The 26,095-nt window shown below is 44.5% G+C and overlaps 1 protein-coding gene across 1 annotated transcript in view; it reads left to right on the top strand.

Moving 5' to 3' along the window:
- SLC7A14 (solute carrier family 7 member 14) overlaps positions 1 to 25,774 on the top strand; it is a 52,371-nt gene extending 26,597 nt beyond the window's left edge. Inside the window, exons 3-8 of the mRNA XM_083613245.1 lie at positions 12,624 to 12,860; positions 14,009 to 14,226; positions 17,279 to 17,425; positions 18,889 to 19,097; positions 20,729 to 21,606; positions 23,711 to 25,774. Of these exons, the coding sequence (XP_083469371.1) occupies positions 12,624 to 12,860; positions 14,009 to 14,226; positions 17,279 to 17,425; positions 18,889 to 19,097; positions 20,729 to 21,606; positions 23,711 to 24,030 (2,009 nt within the window). The 3' untranslated portion in view covers positions 24,031 to 25,774. The remainder of the gene's footprint in view (positions 1 to 12,623; positions 12,861 to 14,008; positions 14,227 to 17,278; positions 17,426 to 18,888; positions 19,098 to 20,728; positions 21,607 to 23,710) is intronic.
- The last annotated feature ends 321 nt before the right edge of the window (positions 25,775 to 26,095 follow it).

Here is a 26,095-nt window from a genome sequence, read left to right on the forward strand (position 1 = left end):
AGCTTAACTGGATTTAGTCAAGTTAGAAAGCAAAGATACATACACCGTGCTTAAGATAAGGATTGCTTAGACCAGCTTTCTTTAACCTGATGCTGTCTGGGACTGATGGAAGTTGTAGTCCAATGACCTTTTGAGGACATCGCTTTAAGGAAGGCTGGCTTAAACTATCAGGGGAGTTGCATTGACACCACCCTTTTCAGACATCATGAGAGCCAACAAATACATCCAGAGGGTCTCTGGCTAGCAAGAAAGGCTTGTGGATTACTCATCGGCTACACCGAACATATTTGTAATCCATCTCAGTCAATTAACGTAATTGGTCTAGCAATATGGTACGAACTGTACTTGTGTGGATTAATTAACATTCACTTCCGCTACCCTATAATAATGAAGATGGAAAGGAAGTTTTCAGGACCCTCTAGGACTGTCAGAATCTATTACCCATTATAGTTAAATGGCACCTCAAGGTTTAGAGTTAAGCATCCTTTTGAATATCAGATGTCAGGAACAAACAAGAGGGGAAGGCTATTGAATTTGTACCCTGCCTGCAAGTTTCCCAGATGCGATTGGGATGCAACATTCTGGACCAGGTTGACTGAAAGAATGCTGGACCGGCAAGACTGTTTACATGCCTGAAATTTGATTGCCGGTTTCAGAGTTGTCTGATTGAAATTTGATTGCAGGGTCTGGTTTTTAAAGGATCGCGATGAATAAGAAGAAGTAAACAAGTGTAAAGCAAAATTCTCTGAATCCTGGCTTCATTGACTGAATTTAGCCAAGGGTATGAATTGGTCTATGCATGTTTTCCACGTGAGCCCGTTTACTGCTGGTGTTCATCCTTTACAGTTCAATGATAGCAAGCAGACACAATGTTCCAACGCAAGCAGTTGAAAGGAGCCTTCTGTGCTTCTGAGGCGGGTTATTGATGCTTCAAATTTGATGTGGGTGTCAGTTAAGAAAACACTGATAAATAACAGAAGAACCTTGATTTGAATTCTGCATTGTAAATGCAACACAATAAAATATCCCAGATAAATTTAGCTTTTTAATACAAGCTTTTCTCTAATGCTTTTCTCAAGCATAAAATAGTTGTTTTCATTCTACTTTCTCTTATGGGATTGGAATTTCTCATCCAAGGTCTACACCTGGCCTGGCTACAAAACATCAAGGGAAAACATCCAACTCATTGTTTCACTTAACTGTTTTTGAGGACTGGGAATGGCTGACTGGTGCCACAATGGATGGACTAGAAGCAACTTTATCCACTCTGGTGGCACCTATCAGATTTTTATCATGGTGGGTCAAGACAACAGTGGGCAGAAGACAACTATGGATCTGCCATTAGCTTCCTGGATGATTGGCAAGGACTTCCAACATCCACCTGATTTACTAGTAGCAACTAAAGGACAGTCCCTCTGCCCTGGCTCAAATTATACTGCTGAAATGAAGAAGGCTCTTGATAGATTTTGGTGTGGAAGGGCTGTGAGCTCCATTTAGATCTGGTGCCTAAAATAAATTCTTTGGCTCAGAATTCTTTAATTCTAAGTGTATATCCTTTGCAGCAGGTTCCAGTTGGTGGATCACAGGGTCTACTAAAAAAACCCACCCAAGTATTTCCTGAGGTCTGCCCAACCCAGATTATGGGCTTATCCGCAATTACCTTTCCTCCACTCTTTCCAGGCACAGCCCACCGCTTAAAGCTCTGTGTCCGAGCACTGTCCGAGCTCTGTGTCCCCTCTTTTGCAAAAACAAAACAAAATGAAACCCTGACCTATAAAGCTCAATAAAAGCGAATCTCAATCCGCAGAAAGCCCAAATGGATGTTTGCTCCAATTGAGCACTAAAGAGCAGGTTTTAATGGAGAAAGCTTGGGGCAAATCAAAAACAGAGACTCAGACGCAGAGCTTTTAAGCACAGGCCTGTGCCTGGAAAGAGGAGGGCAAAAGATAAGTATGGATAAGTATTATTCACAAAGCATAGAATCAAATAGGATGGTATTTATGTGGGTCTGGACCAAAACATCTGAACTTGCAAAGCAGAACTTCAGGAACTATAAAATTTAAGAAGGTAAAAGCCTGTTCAGGAAAAAAAAAATGACATAAATCCATGCCTATAAAAAAAAAATCAACACAACCAGGAGCTAAAACTCTGACTTGCCTAGAGATGGAAAATGCTATTGAATGAAAACACAATGCTTTTTTAGGCATCAGAATTCTAAAGAATAAAGCTAGTCATAATAATAATTCCAGAGTCTATATTAGGTCAACCAAAATGCCATAAAATAGTGGGCAAGCTTTTGAATTCCCCAAAACACTTCATCAGTTTTAAAAAAAAATGTGTGGAAGAGGGGAGAAAAGTCAGCTGTTGTTTGTCAAGCCATACATGTCTCAATTTGGCACATTTCAGGAGGCAGAGTGGGAGGAGCTAGCAGACATTCAAATAAGGCATTTTAAGTTTCAGATGTTTGCAGGTTTCATGTTGCCCAGTGGCCTCCTGGGAAGAAGAAATACATAATGGCTGCGCCCCCATCTCTGTAAATATAACAGCCAGCTGTCACTGATCCAAAGTTACTAAAATGTTTTCTGACGGGCGTTTGTTCTTTTGAGACAGAGATAAAAATAAGCCTCTGTGCTATCATAGCAGCTGGACTGCAAAATGTGAGGCACCACCCAAACTGCTGCTGAGAAGGGACGACAGCACACCTTGTCAGATCACAGTTTCAGGTAGAGCTCACACGACTCAGGTGGTGTTCTTAGCCAGCTGAAAGCGTTTCGGTTACATTACAAATTGGAACAAATGGATGCAACGAAGGAGGTCCGTGACTTTTACATGTTAACACGTACCAGGAAGGATTTCTGGGGTACCTGGTAGTTTGTTAAGAGAGCTGGGAATTGTAGCCCTGTGAGGGGTCTCCTAAGAATTCTCAGGACCCTTAACAAACTATGGATCCCAGGGTTCTTTAGGGGTAGTCCTGACTGTTAAAGTGGCACAAGAGTGCTTTAGATGAAGGACTGCATGTGAAATCATAGAAAGCCATTCAACTACCTGTTCCTATGACCTTGGTAGTTTTCCATTAAGATATTACTTGGGTACAAACAAGACAGCTACACACTATAAGTAAGGGTAACACACAAATCTGCCAATATCGTATCTCTACCGCAGGGGTTATGTTTTAAAAATTTAAGATGATAGCAAGTTTGCTGTGTTGGTTATTCCTTTTCTTCTTTCATCTTGATTTGCTTTCATTCCACTGAAGAAAAACATTTTCCCAAGCACTGAGATATATTTTTATAGTCTCCTTGGCCATTTCCCCCTTTTTGATCATTCCTGAGTTTTGTTATTTATAACAGTAACGCATTCTTGGAAAGCAAAAGTGAGGCTGAGCTAGGAAATCACAAAGGACATGAAACTGAATCTTTTGCTTCACCTTCTGCTTAACCTTTTAGCTGCGGTTCTCATAAGCATCTGGGATATAAACAAAACCTTGGGATGGGTTCTCATGTTACTATTTTCAAGAGCCGGCTCTCTTTTCACTGAGCTAGCCTGGGTGATCATATCTCAGCTTCATAAACTGAGATAAGAATGAGCCTTTTCCCAGGACACATAGCCTCTTCTTCTGCCTGAATGTGAGCCACGATAAAGACCTCCACTAGTGTAACTGGTGCATTGCTTCACGATGTTTGCAGCACAATCAAGGTTTACGCAGAATAAAGTTGAATAGATGTAAAGAACAATTCTTTCCAGGTAAAAATTATGCATAAACGTATAGGCAAGATTCAGACCCTCCAAATGTCCCTATTTTCCAGGATGTCCCTGATTTAGAGAAGCTGTCTTGGTATCTGATCTGATCTCAGAATGTCCCACTTTTCCTTAGGATGTCCCTATTTTCATCGGAGAAATGTTGGATGGTATGGAGTTATCTAACCCCTGAGCCATCTGAAGGCAATCCTGTATAGGGAAGGTATATATATATATATATATATATATATATATATATATATATATAAAATATAAAATGTTTTATTATGGTTTTGTATATGTTGGAAGCTGATCACCGAAGAATTGATGCTTTTGAATTATGGTGCTGGAGGAGACTCTTGAGAGTTCCATGGACTGCAAGAAGATCAAACCTATCCATTCTTAAGGAAATCAGCCCTAAGTGCTCACTGGAAGGACAGATCATGAAGCTGAGGCTCCAATACTTTGGCCACCTCATGAGAAGAGAAGACTCCCTGGAAAAGACCCTGATGTTGGGAAAGATGGAGGGCACAAGGAGAAGGGGACGACAGAGGACGAGATGGTTGGACAGTGTTCTCGAAGCTACCAGCATGAGTTTGACCAAACTGCGGGAGGCAGTGAAAGACAGGAGTGCCTGGCGTGCTCTGGTCCATGGGGTCACAAAGAGTCGGACATGACTAAAAGACTAAACAACAGCAACATATGTTGGAAGCTGCCCAGAGTGCTGGGACAACCCAATAAGATAAAATTATCTTTATGGAATAGGATGTCCCTATTTTCATCGGAGAAATGTCAGAGGGTATGTAGATTTCTGGGTTGTGGCTGGTGGTGGCCCAGAAATATTTGGCTAGCTGAAGTGGAGACCAAATAGTGCTCCCTTCCCCCTGCTTTAAAAAGTCTTCCTGCATCATAGGGACACTGCCTTTCCTGATATCATCTATTTGCTCCTTCCACACCCCAGGTTTGTCTGAAGCAGGTCCTTTCACCTTCATTTCCTCCCATCTGATTCCAACTTTCCCAGGGTCTTTGGTAAAGGCTTGTCCCTGGTTGTTTACTAGAACTATCCCTCACCTCCTGAGTCTGAACCTGCTGCCACTAACTCATGACCTTGCAGTGGAAACTGCCGAAAAAGGAAGACTATATCAATCATAGGCTGAGTGCGTTCGAGCTGTTCAGCAAAACATACATGCAAGGACCGGAAAAGATTTGCCACAGTGGTTCATGCGTTGGTTACTTCAAGACTGGATTACTACAATGTGCCTCACACATGCACACTTGACCACTCTGATCAGCAGAATTGGCATTGCTGCAGGCACTAAATAATAACTATTCCCCGACCTGGCCACAGTGATCCATGCGACAGTCACCTCCAGGCTTGACTACTGTAATTCGCTCTACGCGGGGCTGCCCTTGAAGCTGCCCCAGAAACTCCAGAGGGTGCAGAATGCTGCAGCGAGGCTCCTCACGGGGTCTCTGCCATGGGAGCATATTCACCCAGTGCTTTTCCAGCTGCACTGGCTCCCGGTGGAGTACAGGGTCAGATTTAAGGTGCTGGTTTTGACCTTTAAAGCCCTTCACGGCCTAGAACCCTCGTACCTACAGGACCGCCTCTCCCGGTATGCCCCACGGAGAGCCTCAAGGTCCATAAATAGCAACACCCTAGTGGTCCCAGGCCCTAAGGAAGTTAGATTAGCTTCAACCAGAGCCAGGGCCTTTTCAACACTGGCTCCGGCCTGGTGGAATGCTCTGCCTCATGAGACCAGGGCCCTGCAGGATCTGATTTCTTTCCACAGGGCCTGTAAGACAGAGTTGTTCCGCCTGGCCTTTGGCTTGGAGCCAATTTGATTCCCTACCCCTCTTTCTTTTCTTTTTCCTTTCTCCTCCTGTGATGAGGCTGCATTTTAATATTTTAATGTTGTATTTTCATCTTGTTTTTAAGTTGTATTCATTCAACTTGTTTTTATTATTGCTTGTTAGCCGCCCTGAGCCCGGCCTCGGCTGGGGAGGGCGGGGTATAAATAAAAATTATTATTATTATTATTATTATTATTATCTGTAAGAACCCATTTGTTTGGTGTGGCAGCACCTGTCCTTTGGAACTCCCTGCCAGTTGAGATAAAGCAGCCACCTTCACCGCCCTCTTTTTGGTGCCTGCTAAAACTTATTCCTGCTTAGAGAAGCCTGCCCAGATGCTTAGGAAAGTGAGGTAATGTTAAACTGCTTTAGTAATTCAACTCATGTATGTTGTAAAGCAGGGTTGAGAATTTTTCTTGATTTTATTGTTTTGTCTTTTTGTAAACTGCTTTGAGGTTTGTTTGTTTTTACAATCAAGCGGTGTATAAATTGTATGGCAAAAAAAAGGGACCTATTGTCCCTCATGCAATCCTAGGCTGGATCTAGACACATCAAAGAAGTGTTTCAGTTAAACACGTTGTAAACTCGTACAGGGAAATCCTGTAGGGAAAGACGGGACTCAATAGCGCCATCTAGTGACACGGTGTTATATTGCATATACAACGCATATAAAACACTTTATTTACCAGTCTAGCAGAGTCCCTAGCCATGTCAACTCGAAAATAAGTCCACCTGAATTCAATGGGACTTATCCCAAGGTACATGTGTGTATAGAATAGCAGTCTCCAACATATTCACCTTGGGAAAAGTACCATTAAATTCAGTAGATCTTGCTTCGGAGTCGACATGGCTAGGACTGCATTGCCATGGAACTGAAGAAAAGGGGATTTTATTATTAAGAAGAAGCAGCAGAAGATGCTATAAATAGGAAATTATAGCCAGTCTTATGAAAGCCCTAACTATCCAGCTGTGTTTATTTGTTCCTGAATGATACCATCAAGCATATTATCATGCCAGCAAAGTTTTTGTTACACTATTTAGGAGCTGAGACATAAAATAAATAAATATTACCCATAGATCCATTTCCAATCATCTGCTTTGTAGGTCTATTTCATTCTACTTTATCTTATTTTTAAAATCTACAGCCATGCCAGATTGGGCAAATCTAATCCTAATTTGAAAAAATCTTGCAAAGTCATGTTAGGTCCTTTTGCTAGAAGCTCTGGTCATTTTGTAAAAAATCGGGACCAGCTCTTTGCTTCCTGCATGAATGTTTAATAGGCCAATAAACAGGAAGCTGTATTCCTGTCACATACACAAATTGATTCAGATGCAAAATAATTGGGTTTCTGGCAGATACATCTGGCCTCAAGGTATCAGGAATGCATTAGATCTGTGTTGTTTTCCTGCAGAAAATAAAGGAAACAGCACTTGTCTCCACCCAAGAGAGACCAAAACATATTTTTACTTTGCTAAAAGAAACACATTGGGTAACGAAGCTCACAAAACATTAGATTGGCTCCATTAGAGACATTATTAATGGCAGGCAGCACAATTTTACCCATCCACCTCGTTCCAACACAATTTTACAACACAATTTCAGAAGTTGCTGGTTTATTACTAGCTAAATTGCCTTTATGGCTGGTGGCTACTGGCTGCTGGCATTTGTGACCCTGGTAATCATAGCTGAATACTTACTAGGGTGACAGGTGTGGAAGGTGGGCATCACTGAGGATAGCCTTGTTGACTCCCTCTCTCCTTACCTCCTTCAACACTGGGTTGAAGGACACTGGGTCATTTGCCCAACTTCTCCAGCCCAGTGTTGGTCACCTTGCATCTTATTCTTCCCTACTTCTGCTACACCCGCAAGACAACTTCTAAATTGGAATCTAAGGACACATTGTCACATGGAAGATGGAGCCAGTTTGTTTTCTCCTCCTCTAGAGGGTAAGACTTGAACCAACGGCTTCAAGTTACAAGACAGGAGATTCCAACCAAACATCAGGAAGAGCTTTAGGACAGTAAGAGTTGTTTGACAGTGAAACAGTCTCCCTCGGGAGTTAGTGGACTTCTTCTTCCTTGGAGGTTTTTAAGCAGAGGTTGGGTGGCCATCTGCCATGGATGCTTTAGCTGAGATTCCTGCATTGCAGCGGGTTGGACTAGATGACCCTTAGGGTCCCTTCCAACTCTACAGTTCTGTGACTGTATGCCACCCAGAGAAAACCATTACAGACTGTACACCTGCATGATGCCACCTGTCTTAAAGGTAAAGGTAAAGGGACCCCTGACCATTAGGTCCAGTCGTGACCGACTCTGGGGTTGCGGCGCTCATCTCGCTTTATTGGCCGAGGGAGCCAGCGTACAGCTTCTGGGTCACGTGGCCAGCATGACTAAGCCGCTTCTGGCAAACCAGAGCAGCGCACGGAAACGCCGTTTACCTTCCCACCGGAGCAGTACCTATTTATCTTGCACTTTGACATCCTTTCGAACTGCTAGGTTGGCAGGAGCAGGGACCGAGCAATGGGAGCTCACCCCGTTGCGGAGATTCGAACTGCTGACCTTCTGATCAGCAAGTCCTAGGCTCTGTGGTTTAACCCACAGCGCCACCCAACACCCACTGTTTATTCACCGCTGTCCTATATTTTTGTAGAAAAGTCCAGGAGGATTGCCTGCTGAAATGCACTGGGCATGAATAAAAAGTGCATTACTCTCCAGCCTCTTTGAGATGGTTTCTCCTTTGTTATCTTCCCCCGCCGAGATGCTTCCTGCTTTTCCTGTGTGTGTGTGGTTTCATGCACAAACGAGCCTCTCTGGATAACCAAGGCACAGGAAATTCTGCTAATGTTCCATATGAAAATTATAACAGGAGCTCGAGTTACCTTGGCATACTAATGAGATAGCCGATTAGTTACCACTATGCATGCCCTCCAACATTTCTCCGATGAAAACAGGAAAAGGGGGACGTTCTAGGATCAAATCAGAAACTGGGACGGCTTCTGCAAATCTGGGACTGTCCCTGGAATATAGGGACACTTGGTGGGTTCTCATTATGCACATCAAACACAAACCTTGCTTGCCTGCCTGCCTGTGGGGTAAAGTTAGCCACCAGCTTCGTTATGGTTTTTCAAGTCAAAGCCTGGAATAGAATACCTGTCTTCATCAAGGCATCTGTTTCATCAATCTTTCAGGCATGTACTTATTCTCTGGTCTCTTGTGTGTGCAGCTTGCATGCATTTTTAATCAGCTTTGAATAATTACTTTATATGCAAGTCAATGGTTGAGGGGTCGGCCGGCGGGGAAGGGGGAGAGGAATTCGGATTGGTTCCTCCCCCACCTCATTCTTCCTTGTTCCTGGTCTACATAGTAGAAATAAAAGTCTCAGATATCCCCTTGAAAGCTTTCATTATCCAAGTGCATATGAAAGTGCATGAAATATAGAGGGCCTTTAATAAAAAGAGCACTTAATATCATCAGCCTGCTCCTTCATGTGCCATTTAGCACCTTCACTGGCCTTAGTGGGGAAAACTGGGGCAATGTGAAAATGACAGTCATTTGAATCATCTTCTCAAGATGTCAGGCTGGATGCAAACTCAGAAGGACAGATAGGGGAGAAATTTGATTCAGTGTTCATTCAAAGGCAAACTTTGCAGTTTCTAAAACAATATGAGAAATGAAACCCAGTGACCTGTCAACATTTTTGCTTCTCCAGATTTTGCAGCAGCAGTACTCCAGCCGAGTAATGTGTACAAAATGCATAAATTAGAGTGAAAACGTACATAAAAATGCATTGTATTGGGGAAATTTGCTTTGAAATAATGCATACATTGGGCAGAATTGCATACAAAAATGTGCCTCTTAGGAGAAATTGATCTGGATACTATACTTCTGTTGATGCAGCCTAGAATAGCATAGCTTTTTTGCTGCTGCTGCTGCATCACACTGTTGACTCATGTTAAGCTTGTGGTCTACTAAGACCCCTGGATCCTTTTCACATGTGCTGCTAATAAGCTCGTGGGGCTTACTATGCCAGGTGCCAAAATAACTTGATCAGTACTGGGGTGGAGAAATTAAATTTTAATGCAAGCCTAACTAATTCACACATCTCAATATAATATGAAAATATATATACAAAAATCCATATGCAGGGGAAACCACTTATAAAAATAAGCAAAATCACATACAGAAATTTATATATTAGGGAAAATGTTCTGTAAAATGCAGGTGAATTTTCACAAGGACTTTTTCAAAAAAATCACAACTGATATATGAATTGAATTGGAAAAATGTGAAATGGAAATGGACGGATTTCTCCATCCATTGACCGTGTGTGTGTGTGTGTGCATGTGTGCATGCACACACGCGCCATTTGTTGCTCTGTAAATGAAGAGGCTGGGTCTGCTCATGGTAGCTTTGAATCATTCATATTCTTTACAGCATGCCAGAAGTTCTGACAGCATAACAACCAAGCAACAGTATACACTTTAGGAATTGACTGTGAAATCAAACGGAAGGCCAGGGTGGGGGGTGGGAGGAACCAATGAATGCTCCTACAACAGAATGGAATTGGCTAGAAATTGTATCCTTCCTACCTGCTTATCATACTCCAGAATGAAAGAGCAGAGGCGGGCATACACATTTCATTTACAGGGTATTATTGACCGCTGGGGTTAGTGTTGTTCCCATTGATCTAAGTGATGTTAATAACAGTCTGTCTCGCTATCAGAACAGAGGAGGAGGCACAGACCTGAACCAGCAACAAGTCTGCGGCTATAAATGCCAGGAGGGACTGGTTAGAAAAGATGGGTTTTATTGGTGCTTTCAGTAATTCGTTTTATTTGTTTTGTTAATCAATTATTTCCCATAAAACACCCTGAAACGACTTAATGAAAACATAAACAAGGAAAATATAAATGAAAGCAATTTCAAGTCCAATATGGAAACTGTGTGTGTGTGTGTGTGTGTGTGTGTGTGTGTGCCCTGAGGATCATCTATATCCAACCCCCTGCAGTACAAGAATATGCAGTTGTCCCATACAGGAATCAAACCTGCAATCTTGGCATTATCAGCACCACACTCTACCCAACTGAGCTCTCCAGGCTGATGGAATTCACTCTTTCCTGATATCTAACAGGAGGACTTCCAAAGGGTAGGTGTTGCTACACTAAAGGCCTGATTCCTGCATCATATGGAAAGGACCTCCTGACCATAAGATGGTCTGCGCAGGAGGCTCCCACCTGCAGTGCTCAGTGTTCAGTTAAGTATTTAAGTGGTGAGATGAGCTGTTGGGTATCCTGGTCCAAGCTGTATAGGATGGGTGGCGCTGTGGGTTAAACCACAGAGCCTAGGACTTGCCGATCAGAAGGTCGGAGGTTCGAATCCCCGCGACAGGGTGAGCTCCCATTGCTCGGTCCCTGCTCCTGACAATCTTGCAGTTCAAAAGCACATCAAAGTGCAAGTAGATAAATAGGTACCACTCTGGCGGGAAGGTAAATGGTGTTTCCGTGTGCTGCTCTGGTTCGCCAGAAGTGGCTTAGTCATGCTGGCCACATGACCCGGAAGCTGTACGCCAGCTCCCTCGGCCGATAAAGCGAGATGAGCGCTGCAACCCCAGAGTCGGCCACAACTGGACCTAATGGTCACGGGTCCCTTTACCTTTACCGACACCTGGAGCACATTTCCAAGTTAGCATTTCATTGGAATAGTACATTATTGTAGTAAACAGCCCTGCTGTTGGGCAGAATGCGGCAGCTGCCTCACGTAGCCAGCACTGGGTGTCAGTGGCTGTTAACTTGCTCTTCCACCCACCCTGGACTGCAGTGCAATTCTTTGCATTCTGGCAGCCTCCAGCATTCCCTCTACCAAACCTAATTCTAGACAAGGGAGAAAGCCAACCCTGTGGTTTTATTTACCTGAATGGTGGTAACACTGTTACCAAACTCCTGCCTGTTTACATGCTGTCCGAATCCAAGCCGTGCTTCCCTGTACCTCTCCCTTTAGACATGTAAAGGTAAAGGTAAAGGGACCCCTGACCTTTAGGTCTAGTTGCGGACAACTCTGGGGTTGCGGCGCTCATCTCGCTTTACCAGAGCCAGCTTACAGCTTCCGGGTCATGTGGCCAGCATGACTAAGCTGCTTCTGGCGAACCAGAGCAGCGCATGGAAACACTGTTTACCTTTCCACCTATTTATCTACTTGCACTTGACATGCTTTCAAACTGCTAGGTTGGCAGGAGCTGGGACTGAACAACGGGAGTTCACCCCGCCGCGGGGATTCGAACCACTGACCTTCGGATCGGCAAGCCCTAGGCTCTGTGGTTTAACCCACAGCGCCACCCGTGTCCTAAACACCCGCTACTAAACATGTAGCATGACCCTTATGGCTTAGCACATAGGTGAGGCACATCTTTTGGGCTAGGCAAATCATGGAAACAACTCCTAATTTGATGTGAAGAGGTTTGTTTATGGTTCAAGGTGTGGTGGGGGGGAGGGTTGGAACTTGAGTCCAGCGGCATCTGGAGAGCCACATATTCCCCAGCCATGGCCTAGGAAAGGGTTTCCCAAACTTGGGTCTCCAGCTGTTTTTGGACTACAGTTCCCACCATCCCTGACCCCTGGTCCTGCTGGCTAAGGTTGATGGGAGTAGTAGTCCAAAAACAGCTGGAGACCCAAGTTTGGGAAACCCTGGCCTAGTAGATGAGCAGTTGATGCTTACCACTGCCAGGAAGGGCAAGGCAAGCAAGAATAATGGTGCCATGCCAATTCCACAAAGGCTAGACTGATTTAGCACCCCAAGCCTCTTCCGGTGGATTTAGAGAGAAAGAAAGAGGTATACATATTTTGCCTACTTCCCTAATAGAGAAGGGACTCTTTGGACAAAGAGAGGAACTCTTAAAGGGACAAACCTTTAAGGGCTTGGATATCCCTTCACAAGATCTCAACCTTTTTCTTGTTTTGACGCCAACTTATAAGGGATTACTTTTCCTTCAGCCACATTTCCTTATGGTTACATGCATTTCCTGTGTCTCTGTCCAGGGGTTTGCTATGCCGAGTTTGGTGTGCGAGTTCCAAAAACCACTGGCTCCGCCTACACTTACAGCTACGTCACGGTGGGAGAGTTTGTGGCATTTTTCATCGGATGGAACCTAATCCTGGAGTATCTGATCGGCACAGCTGCAGGCGCCAGTGCTCTAAGCAGCATGTTCGACTCCCTGGCCAATCACACCATCAGTCGCTGGATGATTGACACCGTTGGGACTTTGAATGGGCTGGGTAAGGATTATCCCGGATTGTGACTCTTGTCTTTGCCTGATCATGTAAGTTAGGCTCCAAGAGGCCATGGGATTCTGAATGGAAACCACAGCATACCAAGGTGGTTTGAAATTGAAATATTGTGTGCATTGATTCAACATTCAAATGTGCATCTAAGTTTAAAAAGCTTTCCAGCTGCCACAGAAAAACTTAGTGGCAACTCACTTAGAAGGTTTGGTCCTTCCCAGAGTCCCAGCAAGGCCAGGCCATATTCAAGAGGAGCAGTCACACACCGCAGCTAAAATACATCTGGTCCTGGGTCCAACAGGGGAATGGTGAGTGACTGGGTAGCAGGGTCAGGACCCTGGGGGGCCTTACTTGGGGGGCCTTACTCACCCTAGGGCCCTTGACCAACTGCTGCCATTGGCCTTTTTATAAGCAGAGCAGGGACCACCATACTGAAACCCACCTTTCGGACATTTCCAACACTTGTGTTTAAGGCACATTTTAAATTTCAGCACTATTGTGCATTTGCTTTTTAAGAGCACTAAAAAGTAAACAAGAGGGGGGAAACACCATGGAGATAAATGCAGGGTCATAAACATGGCTTCCTTTCAAGAGATGGGAATCAAAAAATTATTTGCACTAAAAAAAACACCCCACCCTTATCTTTAAGCACTATGAAATGCAAACAAATGTTTTGTTTCGTTTTAATTAAATATATACTGTATGCAAAAAAAATTGCAGATTAACACCGAAAGGTAATAGTGAAGATGCACAGAGGTGTCCATGTGTGACAATGTGCTCAGCTGCCCAATATGTCACTGAAAATGCCATAAGAAATAGAACAGGTGGTGCTCAAGTTTCCTACAGTTCTGGAGATGGTTCTGCTCTTCCATTGTTTGGGGAACAAGTCAGATTTTCTGTGCTCTGAAAAGAAAACAGAAAAAAACTGCAGAGAAGACACAGGAACAAAACCATTTGATGGCAATGCCATGCCGATGCTCCTATGAGAAAGAGTTGACATAGCATGTCTGCTGTGCTGTGAATACTAAGTGCAGAAGGATTTCTGAAACCAACACATTCCCCCAGAAGATCGTTTATTTGCCTTTCCTTTGTTTCTGCTATATTTCCAAAGTTCCATGTATACCTCTGTTTTCTTCTCATAGGTAAAGGAGAAGAATCTTACCCAGATTTGCTGGCTTTGCTCATTGCTGTCATTGTAACGATCATTGTCGCTTTGGGAGTGAAGAACTCTGTGGGATTTAACAACGTCCTCAACGTGATTAACTTGGTGGTGTGGCTCTTCATCATGATTGCTGGACTCTTCTATGTCAATGGAGAATATTGGGCTGAAGGGCAGTTCCTGCCATTTGGATGGTCGGGGGTGAGTGATTTCGATAAAGAATTCGGCCATTATCAGCCTAAAAGCCTGGCAACCAAAGGATAAGGCATCATATTACATGGATCTCCATTTTTATTATTGGCAAGGAGAAATCCACAGCAGGCACCCCTTTCATATAAGGATCCTGGGTTGTATCCAATGCTGTACGAGTGGCTCAAGCAATGGAATTTCTCTTCGATCCCCTCTCCTCATGCATCCCTTCTGGAGCAGATATTCAGGTCTGGAGGGGACTGCAGAAGAGAAGTGGTGGGAGTTCTGCTGAGGAAATCTCCTGCAGTGGTGGATCTGCAGCACTGGATACAACCTCGTCTCGTCTACTTGGCCTGACTCCTCATGTCATCTCAATAATGACTACTCAACAATAACATAACTAATAGCTCTCCTTATCTTGTGGGACTACAAATTCCATCATCCTTGGCTCCATGACTGGGACCGATGGGAATTGAAGTCCAAGCACATGTTGAAGCTCACAGCTTCCCTAAAAAGAAGTAAAAATACAAGCATTGAGAAAGGAGGGGTGGGAAGTCAAGAATAAATTTATGTTGATTTGTATGTGTGTGTATGACAATAAATGTTTTGGAATATTTTTGGAGATTTAATAAAAATGATATATATACAATAAGATGCCCACAGTTCCCCCACCTCTGATGTACCAAACCATGATGTAAATCTCCAATCTCCACTTCCAAGACAGATTTCGAGATGTCTCCCTTAAGATTTCCTTGAACCTCCCTTGAACCTCCATTGGTACCTTGATCCTAGATACCTAAGAACATGAGACTGATGGAGTGGCCCATCTAGTCCAGCATCCTGTTGTCACAGTAGCCAACCAGATGCCTGTGAGAAGTTCACAAGTAGGGCATGAGTGTAACAGCCTTCTGCCCACCTGTGGTTTCAGAGGTAGAAGTCAAACATAGCCATTGTGGCTTATAGCCCATTGCTTAATCAACGTTCCTTTCTTTTACTAGTCCGTTTGAAATAAATACCACCCCCAAAGTATGTTCCAGATTTTCATTCAAGTTCAAAACAAAACAAAACACCACTTCACCCTCCAGCTGGCAAAATTAAAGGTGGCTAAAACAGAATTGCTCAACCGAGTGAAATTAACAATGCATAAACACAATTATCGCACTCTCTGGAGAGCTGATGACTTAAAGGCTAATTACAATTGATCCCATAAGCAGTGTATAATAAAACACACAGCACCAAAAGGCAGGTAAATGGTTTGCTGAGAACAAAAAATGACATGGGTGAAAAGCATGATGTCAGTGGCTGCAATCTAAAAGGAAGTATATATGCCTATGGCTACAATCTTGTGCACACTTTTCTGGGATTATGCCCTATTAATCGGACATGGTGGGAGTGACGTCCCTAAACATGGCCAGGATTGTACTGCATGGCTGTAATCTTATGCATGCTTGCTTGAGCATTAACACTACTAAACTCAGTGGGACTTCTTTCTGATGCTTAGGATCAGCCTATGCACACCATTATAAGCAATGGGACGACAAACCCCTTTGCTTTCAACTGAATTTAAACGGGCACCAGTGTGTTAAAGTGGGTCTCCCCCAATCTGGTGCCTTCCAACACAGCTGACTGGGGCTCATGGGCATTGTAGTTCAAAACACCTGGAGGGCAGCAGATTGGGGAAGTCTGAAGTAGACTAGGATGCACTGATATTTGCTTTAGTTGCTTCTCAGTACTGTATAGCAATGGGCCTAAGTCCTTTGCTTTATACACACTTTCCAGTGTTGCCCAATTAGTGCTTGTTACCTATGTGTCAGCTTAAAACTCAGCTGGGAATTCAAACAGATTTGGATTTCCTGCCTTGCAGAGGCAAGTTCTTCTCCAAGGAGGAGCAGAGACTGCAGGTATTCTGGCCTGGCTCCCAAGCTAGTGAGTTGGATTTACGCTGCTTGCCTCTTGAATGTCTGGCCCAGAAAATGCAGCAGCAAAGAGGAGAGATGTGGTGGCTTTCAGTTTTAAAACTAACTTTGCTAGATTATTTTTAAAGAGATGGAAGGACTCTTCCACAGGGCCTAAAGTGGGATTTCCTGGTTACTGGCCATTCTGGCTGATGGGAGTTGGAGTCTGGAGTGCCACCAGTTAACCATCCCTGGCGTTTGGAGAAACTATGTTTCTTTCAAATGAGCATTTAATTTGTTGCATGCAAGGCCATCCGTCCCTGTGCTGTCCCAATCTCTGCAACTTCTTCCCATTGTTCACCTTGTTTAGTGCAAGGGTAGCAAGCATGATAAGGGATGCGGGTGGCGCTGTGGGTTAAACCACAGCACCTAGGACTTGCCGATCAGAAGGTCAGTGGTTCGAATCCCCGCGACGGGGTGAGCTCCTGTTGCTTGGTCCCTGCTCCTGCCAACCTAGCAGTTCAAAAGCATGTCAAAGTGTAAGTAGATAAATAGGTACCACTCCAGCGGGAAGGTAAACGGCGTTTCTGTGCTCTGCTCTGGTTTGCCAGAAGCGGCTTAGTCATGCTGGCCACATGACCTGGAAGCTGTACGCCGGCTCCCTTGGCCAATAAAGCAAGATGAGCGCTGCAACCCCAGAGTCGCTCATGACTGGACCTAATGGTCAGGGGTCCCTTTACCTTTACCTAGCAAACGTGATGCTCCCCAGATGTTTTTGGACTCCAGATCCCATGAGTCTGGACCATTGGCCACTCTAGCTGAGGCTAATGGGATTTGGAGTCCAACAGCATCTGGAATGCGCTGCATTGATTGCCCCTGGGCTAACCTATTCCCTTCTATTTTCTCTTTCTTTGCTACCTACTTGAATTGCCAGTCAGGGCTCTGCCTACCTTGAGGCAGGATGAGGCAGCCACCTCAGGCAGCTGATTTGGGGTGTCATGAAAGTAGGGTGGTCACATGCAAAAGAATATGGGACTCCTGGACCATTAATAGCTGTAAAGAAGTGTGCAGGTTGTCATTAGGCATGTAAGAAGGCATTGTTAGTTCCAGATACATGGATATGACTTGGAAGCCTCAATCAGTCTAACTTGAGTTTATTGGTCACGCAGGTGCTACAAGGTGCAGCCACCTGCTTCTACGCCTTCATTGGATTTGACATCATTGCCACCACTGGAGAAGAAGCAAAGAGTCCCAACACTTCCATCCCTTATGCCATCACTGCTTCACTTGTCACGTGCCTGACCGCATATGTGTCCGTAAGTAAGCGCTCCGTACAATTCTACGTTTTGCAGGAAGGTGTAACGTGGTGGCTGAGAATGTAAGGTGCAAGCTGAGGAATGTCTGAACTATGTGGCAATACAAAAGTGTTTATTTGAGCTTAAAATGGGGGGGGGGAGAAACCTTGGCAAACCACGCCTCCCCCTCCTCCATTCAACAGATCACCTGTGCCACCTGCTCTGCTTGCTTGCTCATTTGCCGAGCATCGTTGTCACGCTGGGGTTGGCATGGCCACCTATTGACGGCCGCGAGAACCTTGGTGTGAAGACAACTTTTCATTTTTATGTATATAGGAAGACAAGCTTCTGATCCAGGCTCATGGTTGCTTGTCCATGTGGACTGCAGAATTGGTTGTACCATTAGGGAGAGAGAGGCAGCTGCCTCCACCAGTAGATGCTAGAGGACAGAGCTATTTGGGCCACACGGTCTGCCCTGTACACACACACTCCTGTGGCCCTCAGGTGCAGTGGATGCTGCTGCCCCATTGCCAGAGTCAAGGTAAAATTCACCTGCCGATCTGGTACATGGAATGCAGTGGGTGGGGGGATCTTTTTCTTCATCTCCAGCAACAAAATGTATTGGGCGAACCCTGCTGATGGGTTGCGGTCGGTCATCTTTTCTGTTCCCATTCTTCATTCACATTCTCTCTCTCTCTCTCTCTCTCTCTCTCTCTCTCTCTCTCTCTCTCTCTCTTACACACACACACAATTTATGCACAATGTGCATACTACTCACACCCCCAGATCACATAGCACTCCCACGCATGCCAGCCACACACTCAGCCTAACAGTTAACTACTGTTGTCATAGTGCTGCTTCCTGGCTCCTCTGCAACCCTCCATAAGAGCTCCCTCTATCCCTTTTACAAACTTCTGAACTAATAGAATATTCATAAAAATTCCATGAGATCTTAGCAGCTTCTTTCAATCAAATGAAGCTGGAGCTCTGCATTTGTGAACGGAATGTACGATTGCTTCGGGTTTCGGTTTTCTTTTCATAATGTCCAGAAAAATAGGATGCTGCCTCTTTTTCGTGTACTGCTGGTATGTGTGTGTACACATACATGTGTGTGTGTGATTATATTGCTGTTTTATCTATTCTATTTTTATGATTGGATTTTTAAACTGGCCGGGGATCAATTGGTGAAGGATGGTAGGAAACAAAAGGAGTGAGTTGCCCAGAGAACTACAATGGGGCACCCAAAATAAATACAGTATTTTTTGCACCATAACACTCACTTTTTTCCTCCTAGAAAGTAAGGGGAAATGTCTGTGCGTGTTATGGAGGGAATGCCTACGGGTGGCATGCCTACGGATTTTCCTTCTCTAAAAACTACGTGCGTGTTATGGTCGGGTGCGTGTTATAGAGCGAAAAATACGGTAAATAAGTAAACCCCGTGCCACTTCTAACCGTACATCACCTTCACTCTTCCCACTCAACAGGTGAGCATAATCTTGACTCTGATGGTGCCATACACCGACATTGATACCGAATCGCCCCTGATGGAGATGTTTGCAGCCCACCGATTTTACACTGCCAAGTTCATTGTTGCCATCGGGTCTGTGGCTGGGTTGACAGTGAGCTTGCTGGGCTCCCTCTTCCCTATGCCTCGGATCATTTATGCTATGGCTGGCGATGGGCTTCTCTTCAGGTAAGTCCCATGTCATCAGAGGCAGTTGGAGAAGGGGCCTTGGAAGACCTTGCCAGGGCTATCCAGAGGTTGTTGGGCTCCATTAGCCATCAACCCTCCAGCCAGCATGGCCAATAGTCAGGGTTGGTGGGAGTCCAACAACAGCTTGAAGGCAGCACAGTGGCTGCCTCTGTTATACCAGGTGGTTCAGACTCCCATCAGCTAGTCAGCATGGACAGTAATTAATGATGGGGATTTTAGTCTACCTACACGCACTCTATATAGCACATCCCTCGCATTTGGTCCAGAAGCTGCAGTTAGTGCAGAATGCTACAACACGATTGCTGACAGGAATGAGGCCTTGTCAGCAGACAACAGCTGGGCTCAGAGATCTGCACTGGTTACCAGTTTGCTACCCGGCTGAGTTCAAGGTGTTACTACCAGCATATCATCATCATTTAATGTGAATGCTGCCTTTTCATAGTTAAAACCATGCTCAAGGTGGCTTAGGACATGAAAAGATTTACATAATTACAAGCAGAAATACAACACACCAAAAAGTAAACAACCATAACGTAACAATTTCCACATAGTAAAGGTAAATGGACCCCTGACCATTAGGTCCAGTTGTGACCGACTCTGGGGTTGCGGCGCTCATCTCGTTTTCTTGGCCGAGGGAGCCGGCGTACAGCTTCCGGGTCATGTGGCCAGCATGACTAAGCCGCTTCTGGCGAACCAGAGCAGTGCATGGAAACGCCATTTACCTTCCCGCCGGAGTGGTACCTATTTATCTACTTGCACTTTGACGTGCTTTCGGACTGCTAGGTTGGCAGGAGCAGGGACCGAGGAACGGGAGCTCACCCCGTCGCGGGGATTCGAACCACCGACCTTCTGATCGGCAAGTCCTAGGCTCTGTGGTTTAACCCACAGCGCCACCTGTGTCCCAATTTCCACACAAACTGTTATAAGATCTAAAAATGAAGATGAAAATAATAACAGTAACATCAATAATTGCAGCCAAAAAAAGAAACAACAACCACCCCAAAGCAATACCCCAGCCCAAGAGTCTGTTCAGCAGCCTCAGCTTTTGTAGTTGGAGTCAGTCAGGGCCCCACACTCCCAAGGCAGGTAGGAAAAGGCCAGCAAGGAAGGGGGCAGGTCTTCCAGGACACACAGCCAAGATGGCATATAAAGCCCTTAACAGGGAGCAGTTTACCTATGAGATCACCTTACATTACATTTGCCCATTCAACCGCTTTGATTGGCAGAATTTGTGATACTACTACAGATGCCCGTATTTGTGAGATACTCTGTACTCTTTTTGGCATCTGCTTTTTGGCAGTGTTTAGACAAGCTTAGAAAGTTGAGGTGATTTTCATCTGCTTTAGTATTTTAACTTTTGCATGTTTTGAAGTAGGGTTGTAGATTTTTCTTGACTTTCTTGTTTTATCTTTCCGTAAACCTTCCTTAAAGTTTCTTATTACCATCAAGCAGTGGGTAAATTTTATGGAATAAATAAAATAAAATAAAATAAAATAAAATAAAATAAAGAAACAAACATACGGTAGGCCACAGGTTCTCTTCCTTTGTCCTAAAAGTCAATAATAGGGAGTTTATGGTGTTTATGCTAATTTTAACCCTTTCACGTCTAGATTCTTGTCCCATGTAAGTTCTTACACGGAGACTCCCGCGGTCGCCTGCATTGTCTCAGGGTTTCTCGCAGCCCTGCTCTCCTTGCTGGTAAGCCTGAGGGACCTGATAGAGATGATGTCCATCGGCACGTTGCTCGCCTACACTTTGGTCTCTGTGTGCGTCCTGCTTCTTCGGTACCAACCAGAAAGCGACATTGACGGCTTCGTCAAGTTCCTCTCTGAAGAGCACACTAAGAAGAAGGAAGGGATCATAGCAGACTGCGAGAAGGAAGTCTGCTCTCCGGTCAGCGAAGGGGAGGAGTTTGCAGGCCCGCCCACCAACACTTGCGGCGCCAAGAACCTGCCTTCCTTGGGCGACAACGAGATGCTTATTGGGAAATCGGACAAATCTGCTTACAACGTCAACCACCCCAACTATGGCACGGTCGACATGACTTCTGGAATAGAGGCAGATGAGTCTGAGAACATCTACCTCATCAAGCTAAAGAAACTCATAGGACCACGATACTACACGATGAGGATCCACCTGGGACTTCCTGGGAAAATGGATCGACCCACTGCGGCTACTGGCCAGACTGTCACCACTTGTGTGCTCTTGCTGTTTGTCCTAATGTTCATCTTCTGCTCTTTCATCATTTTTGGGGTGGACTACCTCTATGACCAAAGTTGGTGGGCAATTCTTCTGGTGGTCCTGATGGTCCTGCTGATCATTGTGTTGGTGTTTGTCATCCTTCAGCAGCCAGAAAACCCCAAAAAACTCCCTTATATGGCTCCTTGCCTGCCTTTTGTCCCAGCCTTCGCTATGCTTGTGAACATCTATCTCATGCTGAAACTTTCAAGGATCACCTGGATCCGGTTTGCTGTCTGGTGTTTTGTGGGTAAGTTCTAAACGTGGGGTGTGAAGGTTTGGGGACAGTGCATGTGTCAGGGTCAGATGCAGGTCAGCACAAAGAAGCAGAGACAGTTGTCAGTGAAGTTAACACTTTATTCAAGGAAATGGCATACAACTCAACAACAATTCCCAGTAGGTCTTGCCCCTATAGAGCAGTTGCCAGGACTGAAGGTCTCTGCCTTCCACTCCTTCTAAGACTCCTCCTCTCCTGGATGTTTCCCAAGCAGTCTCAAACTGTATCTGTTAAGTTGTGGGCTTCAGTACATAACAGTATCTGCCCACCTTTGACCTCTGTTCCACTCTTCTCATTATCCTGCTCATTCTTGGAGACAGGGGTGGGGAGGGGAGCTAGCCAGAGCAGGAGATGGAGACTCCCTGGATTCTTCAGCAGTCTCTTGACCTCTGCTTCAGCCTCAGAGTCTGAACTGCACCCTGTCACAGGTTCCTCCAGCTCATAAAACCCTGTTGTCCCTTCAGCATGCAACTCCTCCCCCCAATCTTCTCCCTCTGACCACCACCAATTCCCAGGCTCTGAACCTTCCTCCTCTGCAATTTCCCTCAGAGGTTCCCTGGCTGGCAACTCCTACTACTCCTTGTCATCCAGCCAATCCCTGGCAATATGGGGTAATTCCACTGAAGAGACCACCAAGAGTATGTCAGAGTGCTTAATTCCAACCAACCTTCATTGGTTTGGAGAATGGAAACCTCTTCTTAGAGCAGATGTGGGGAAATGGTGGCCCTCCAGATGTTGCTGGACGTCAGCTCCCATCACCCCTGACCACAGACCGTGGTGGTTGCAGCGGATGAGAGATGGTCAACCAACTTCTAGGGGGTCACAGGTTTCCCACGCCATCCCCCATTTGGCTTTACAAAAGTTCTATCTATGAAGTATTGATTGGTGAGTTATGGCATGACAGCACAAGGCAATATAATATCAGCATGGACCCAGTGAATGGCTTGAAGCATCTGTGACTACACCTAACTAAATCTTCATTTGGATGGGTCACCGCTGGGAATCCCATTTCACAGCAGAATAGAATAACTACATAAAAAGAAATTCAGTAGCTCTTAAACCCTTCCCTTGTGGAATTTCTCATGCTAACATACGGTTAGTCAGTGAGGTGCCATCTAGATGTTGTTGGACTGCAACTCCCATCAGCCCCAGTCAGCAGTGGCCAATGGTCAAGGATGATGGGAGTTGTAGTCCAGCAATGCCACGCTGGCAACCTCTGTTGTTCAACAGAAGAATCTTTGATACAGCAGAGCCTTCCACCAGCTGAATATGGAGGGATATGATTTGTCATTTTCCACTTCCTCTGCAACCCCCTTACCCACATGCCCCCCAAAACCTTCTCCAAAGGGCTGGGGGACCCTTTGGAACTGTGAAGAAGGTGGCATGGGAGACTGCAGAGGGAAAGGGGAAATGGAGGAAACGCCTTTCTTCCCTTTCCATGGCTGGAAAGAAGTTCCCTTTCTATCAACATGAGGCACAACATGGGATACAACTCCTATATTTGCATGTGACTCTCATCTCTTGCCGTGCTCCTTATCCTCAACTTGTTTTCCTCCTTCTCAGCCTCTGCTGGTCTGCCATTGAAATGAGAGGAAGCAAAGGCCACAGAAGAACATAATCAAGAGATCTTTTTCTTTGCGTTTATCCTCCTTTTCTTCATTTAAAAAAAAATTAGCGATGTGGTTTGTTTTGTTACTAAATCCTGCTTCGATAGTGTGCCAATGAAAACCTACAGGTGAAAAACAAAAATATAGCACAGCAGGTTGTGTAATTATTCTACATGTTTCCTTTTCTGGGGGTTTTGCTTTGCAACTGAAACATCTAGTAAATAAAATGTATTTTCAGAAAAAGAGCTCAGAAAAAGGAGAAGGAACGGCACAATCAAGATAGTTTTGGAACTATCCCAGAGTATATAACCCATATGGTGAATTATAGATAATAAACCACTCAACTTCTGCAGCAGTGTTTATAGATTCATTAGGGCTTGGAACCGTTTCATGTTGGATTGCCTACAAGGCAACCCTAATTCAGACTACAGTGCAATATTTTTACCAGCCAACTCTCCCCTCTCCTGCAGGGTTGCTGATTTATTTTGGCTATGGCATATGGAACAGCACACTGGAGATCACCGCTCGGGAAGAGGCGCTGCATCAGAGCACATACCAGCGCTACGATGTTGATGTCGACCCCTTCTCCGTCGACGATGGCTTGGCCTACGCCGAGAACGACAACTACCAGGACTGGGATCCTGCCGACGACAAAGGTTTCTCTTACCAGCATATGTCGGAAGCAAAGGAAAACAGTCGGACAAGTAGCAAATCAAAGAGCAAAGGCAAACACAAACAGAACTCGGATGCACTGATTTCAAATGACGAGTTAGACTACTCACCCGAATAGATGAAATGGAAACACGACAGTTCCACTCTTTGTCACTAAGCTAAACCTTGGGCTAAAATTCAGTGGCTTCTTTCGGCTCTCATTTCAAACCCATCTTTTCCCGTAAGGTTTCTGTTTCCAGAAGTCATATCACTCACTCACTCACTCAGACACCTTTCTGTTCTTCAGGATGGTTCTGTCAAGTGCTCATCCTGAATCAACAGAAGATCACATTAAGGAAAACATCATGTCTCTGATCTCACCACCACCATTCACAGGCCTCTTTCACTGAATGTTGCTTCCGATAGGCTAGTTGAGCCTGTTGAGTTTTCCTGGGCCTAGGAAACCCATTGCATAAGACACTTCCTGCTGCAGCAGTAGTATGGTTTCAGTGGAACCCACACTCAATGAAGTGGGTATCTGATAAGGAAATGCAGTAAGATTCCCTTGGTAGAGGATATGTCTATGACCTCTTTGCTTTCCGGTGGAGAAGGATGGGAAACACGTTACCCTCTGGATGTTGTTGGAATTCCATTATCCATGACCGTTGGCCACGTGGACTGGGGTTGAGAAGGAAGCTGAGTCCTACAATATCTGAAGGGCCACAGGTTCCCCATCCCTGCCAAAGAAAATACTCAGTTGCAGTCATACTAAGGACCATTAAGTTATTTGGCAAAGAGCAAGTCAGTTTTTCATTTTGTGAATGCAAACATTGACTAGATGGGTAGGTTTATTCAGGCAGGAGCCATAATTTTTTCCCTGAGGATATTCCAGAGGTAAAAAGAACTCCAGTGATCAGGCTGTGCAGACCACCATCCCCATTTTCACCTATATAAAACTAATTCACAGTTTCACTTAGCAAAATATTCTTGCACTTTGGCACACTTGTGCTTCACTTCCCGTGTCACCTTCTCCATTCGTTTTGTCTCAGTTGTTTCCTGGTGAACTATGGTATGACACAACATGACTCAACCAAAATTTAATATATTGACCAGTTGGAATTTGCATCTTGGTGAGTTCGTTTTGGATATTTTGTTTGATCCATTTAGCCATTTTATCTAGTAAGTAAGAATGGAGACTTTGGTTGTCAGATTTCTGTGATTTGGTTTATCTGAACCGGAATAATTTAGCAGGCGGGACCCGTACAGTGACAGTGTGGTTCAATTTGATTTCAGTACCATGACCCTAAAAGCTGATATTCATGACTAGCAGAAACATGTGGCACAATCAAGAATGGTACCATGCGATTCTGCTGAACAGGTAGTTCAACACTAACTTCAAACATTTGCATTAGGAATAGATGGGAGGCTAAACCTAGAATGTGACTAAAATCCTAATGTTATATCCATGGGCTACTTCAGATGGACTGAAACACAGCTCAGACCAAGATCAGGACTTCTTGGATTTAGGTCATCTATAACCATGGTACAAACAAATCAATACTCATGTAAGATCACTCCACTCCACTCAGTATCTAACTGTGAATATTGTAGAATGGTTGCCTTGGAGCTCCCAACTTTTCACATTTGATACACTAAAAGCTGATTCCTGCTTTATGTGCAGTACTAACCATAGGTTCCCAAGGCAGCATCAGTTCCCAGTGAGGCAACAGTCCAATTCTCACTTACCTTTAAAACCCAAACAAATAAATAAATCTATTGTGATAAATTAAAATTTAAACATTACATTATTTGCTACTACAACAAAGACTTCTGTCCCATTTATTATGTCCACAGTTATTATTCCAATAAACAATACAACTTAACTACTTGTCTGCTATATTGATGATCTGTTTTTCCCCCAAATCTTTGATACCTTCCATCATTTTTTCCATTGTAGCTAGGTCCAAACATTTTAACACCAATTCCCAAATGGAGGGAGACTGGGTGTTTTTCCAATATCAAGCCTATATTATTTTAACATCAATCATTAAGTGGAGGATCAATGATTTTTAGATCTCAGGAATACCAAGCCGAGTTACATTGAAAAGGACCAGTGAAGGGTTTAAGCCCCCGTTTGCAATATTATGCCCCAAAAATGTCTCCAATAACTTTTGACATGTTGACATTCCTGCCACATATAAGGG

The sequence above is a fragment of the Podarcis filfolensis genome (assembly GCF_964270895.1).
Source record: "Podarcis filfolensis genome assembly, chromosome: 5".
In the NCBI taxonomy this organism is placed as follows: domain Eukaryota; kingdom Metazoa; phylum Chordata; class Lepidosauria; order Squamata; family Lacertidae; genus Podarcis; species Podarcis filfolensis.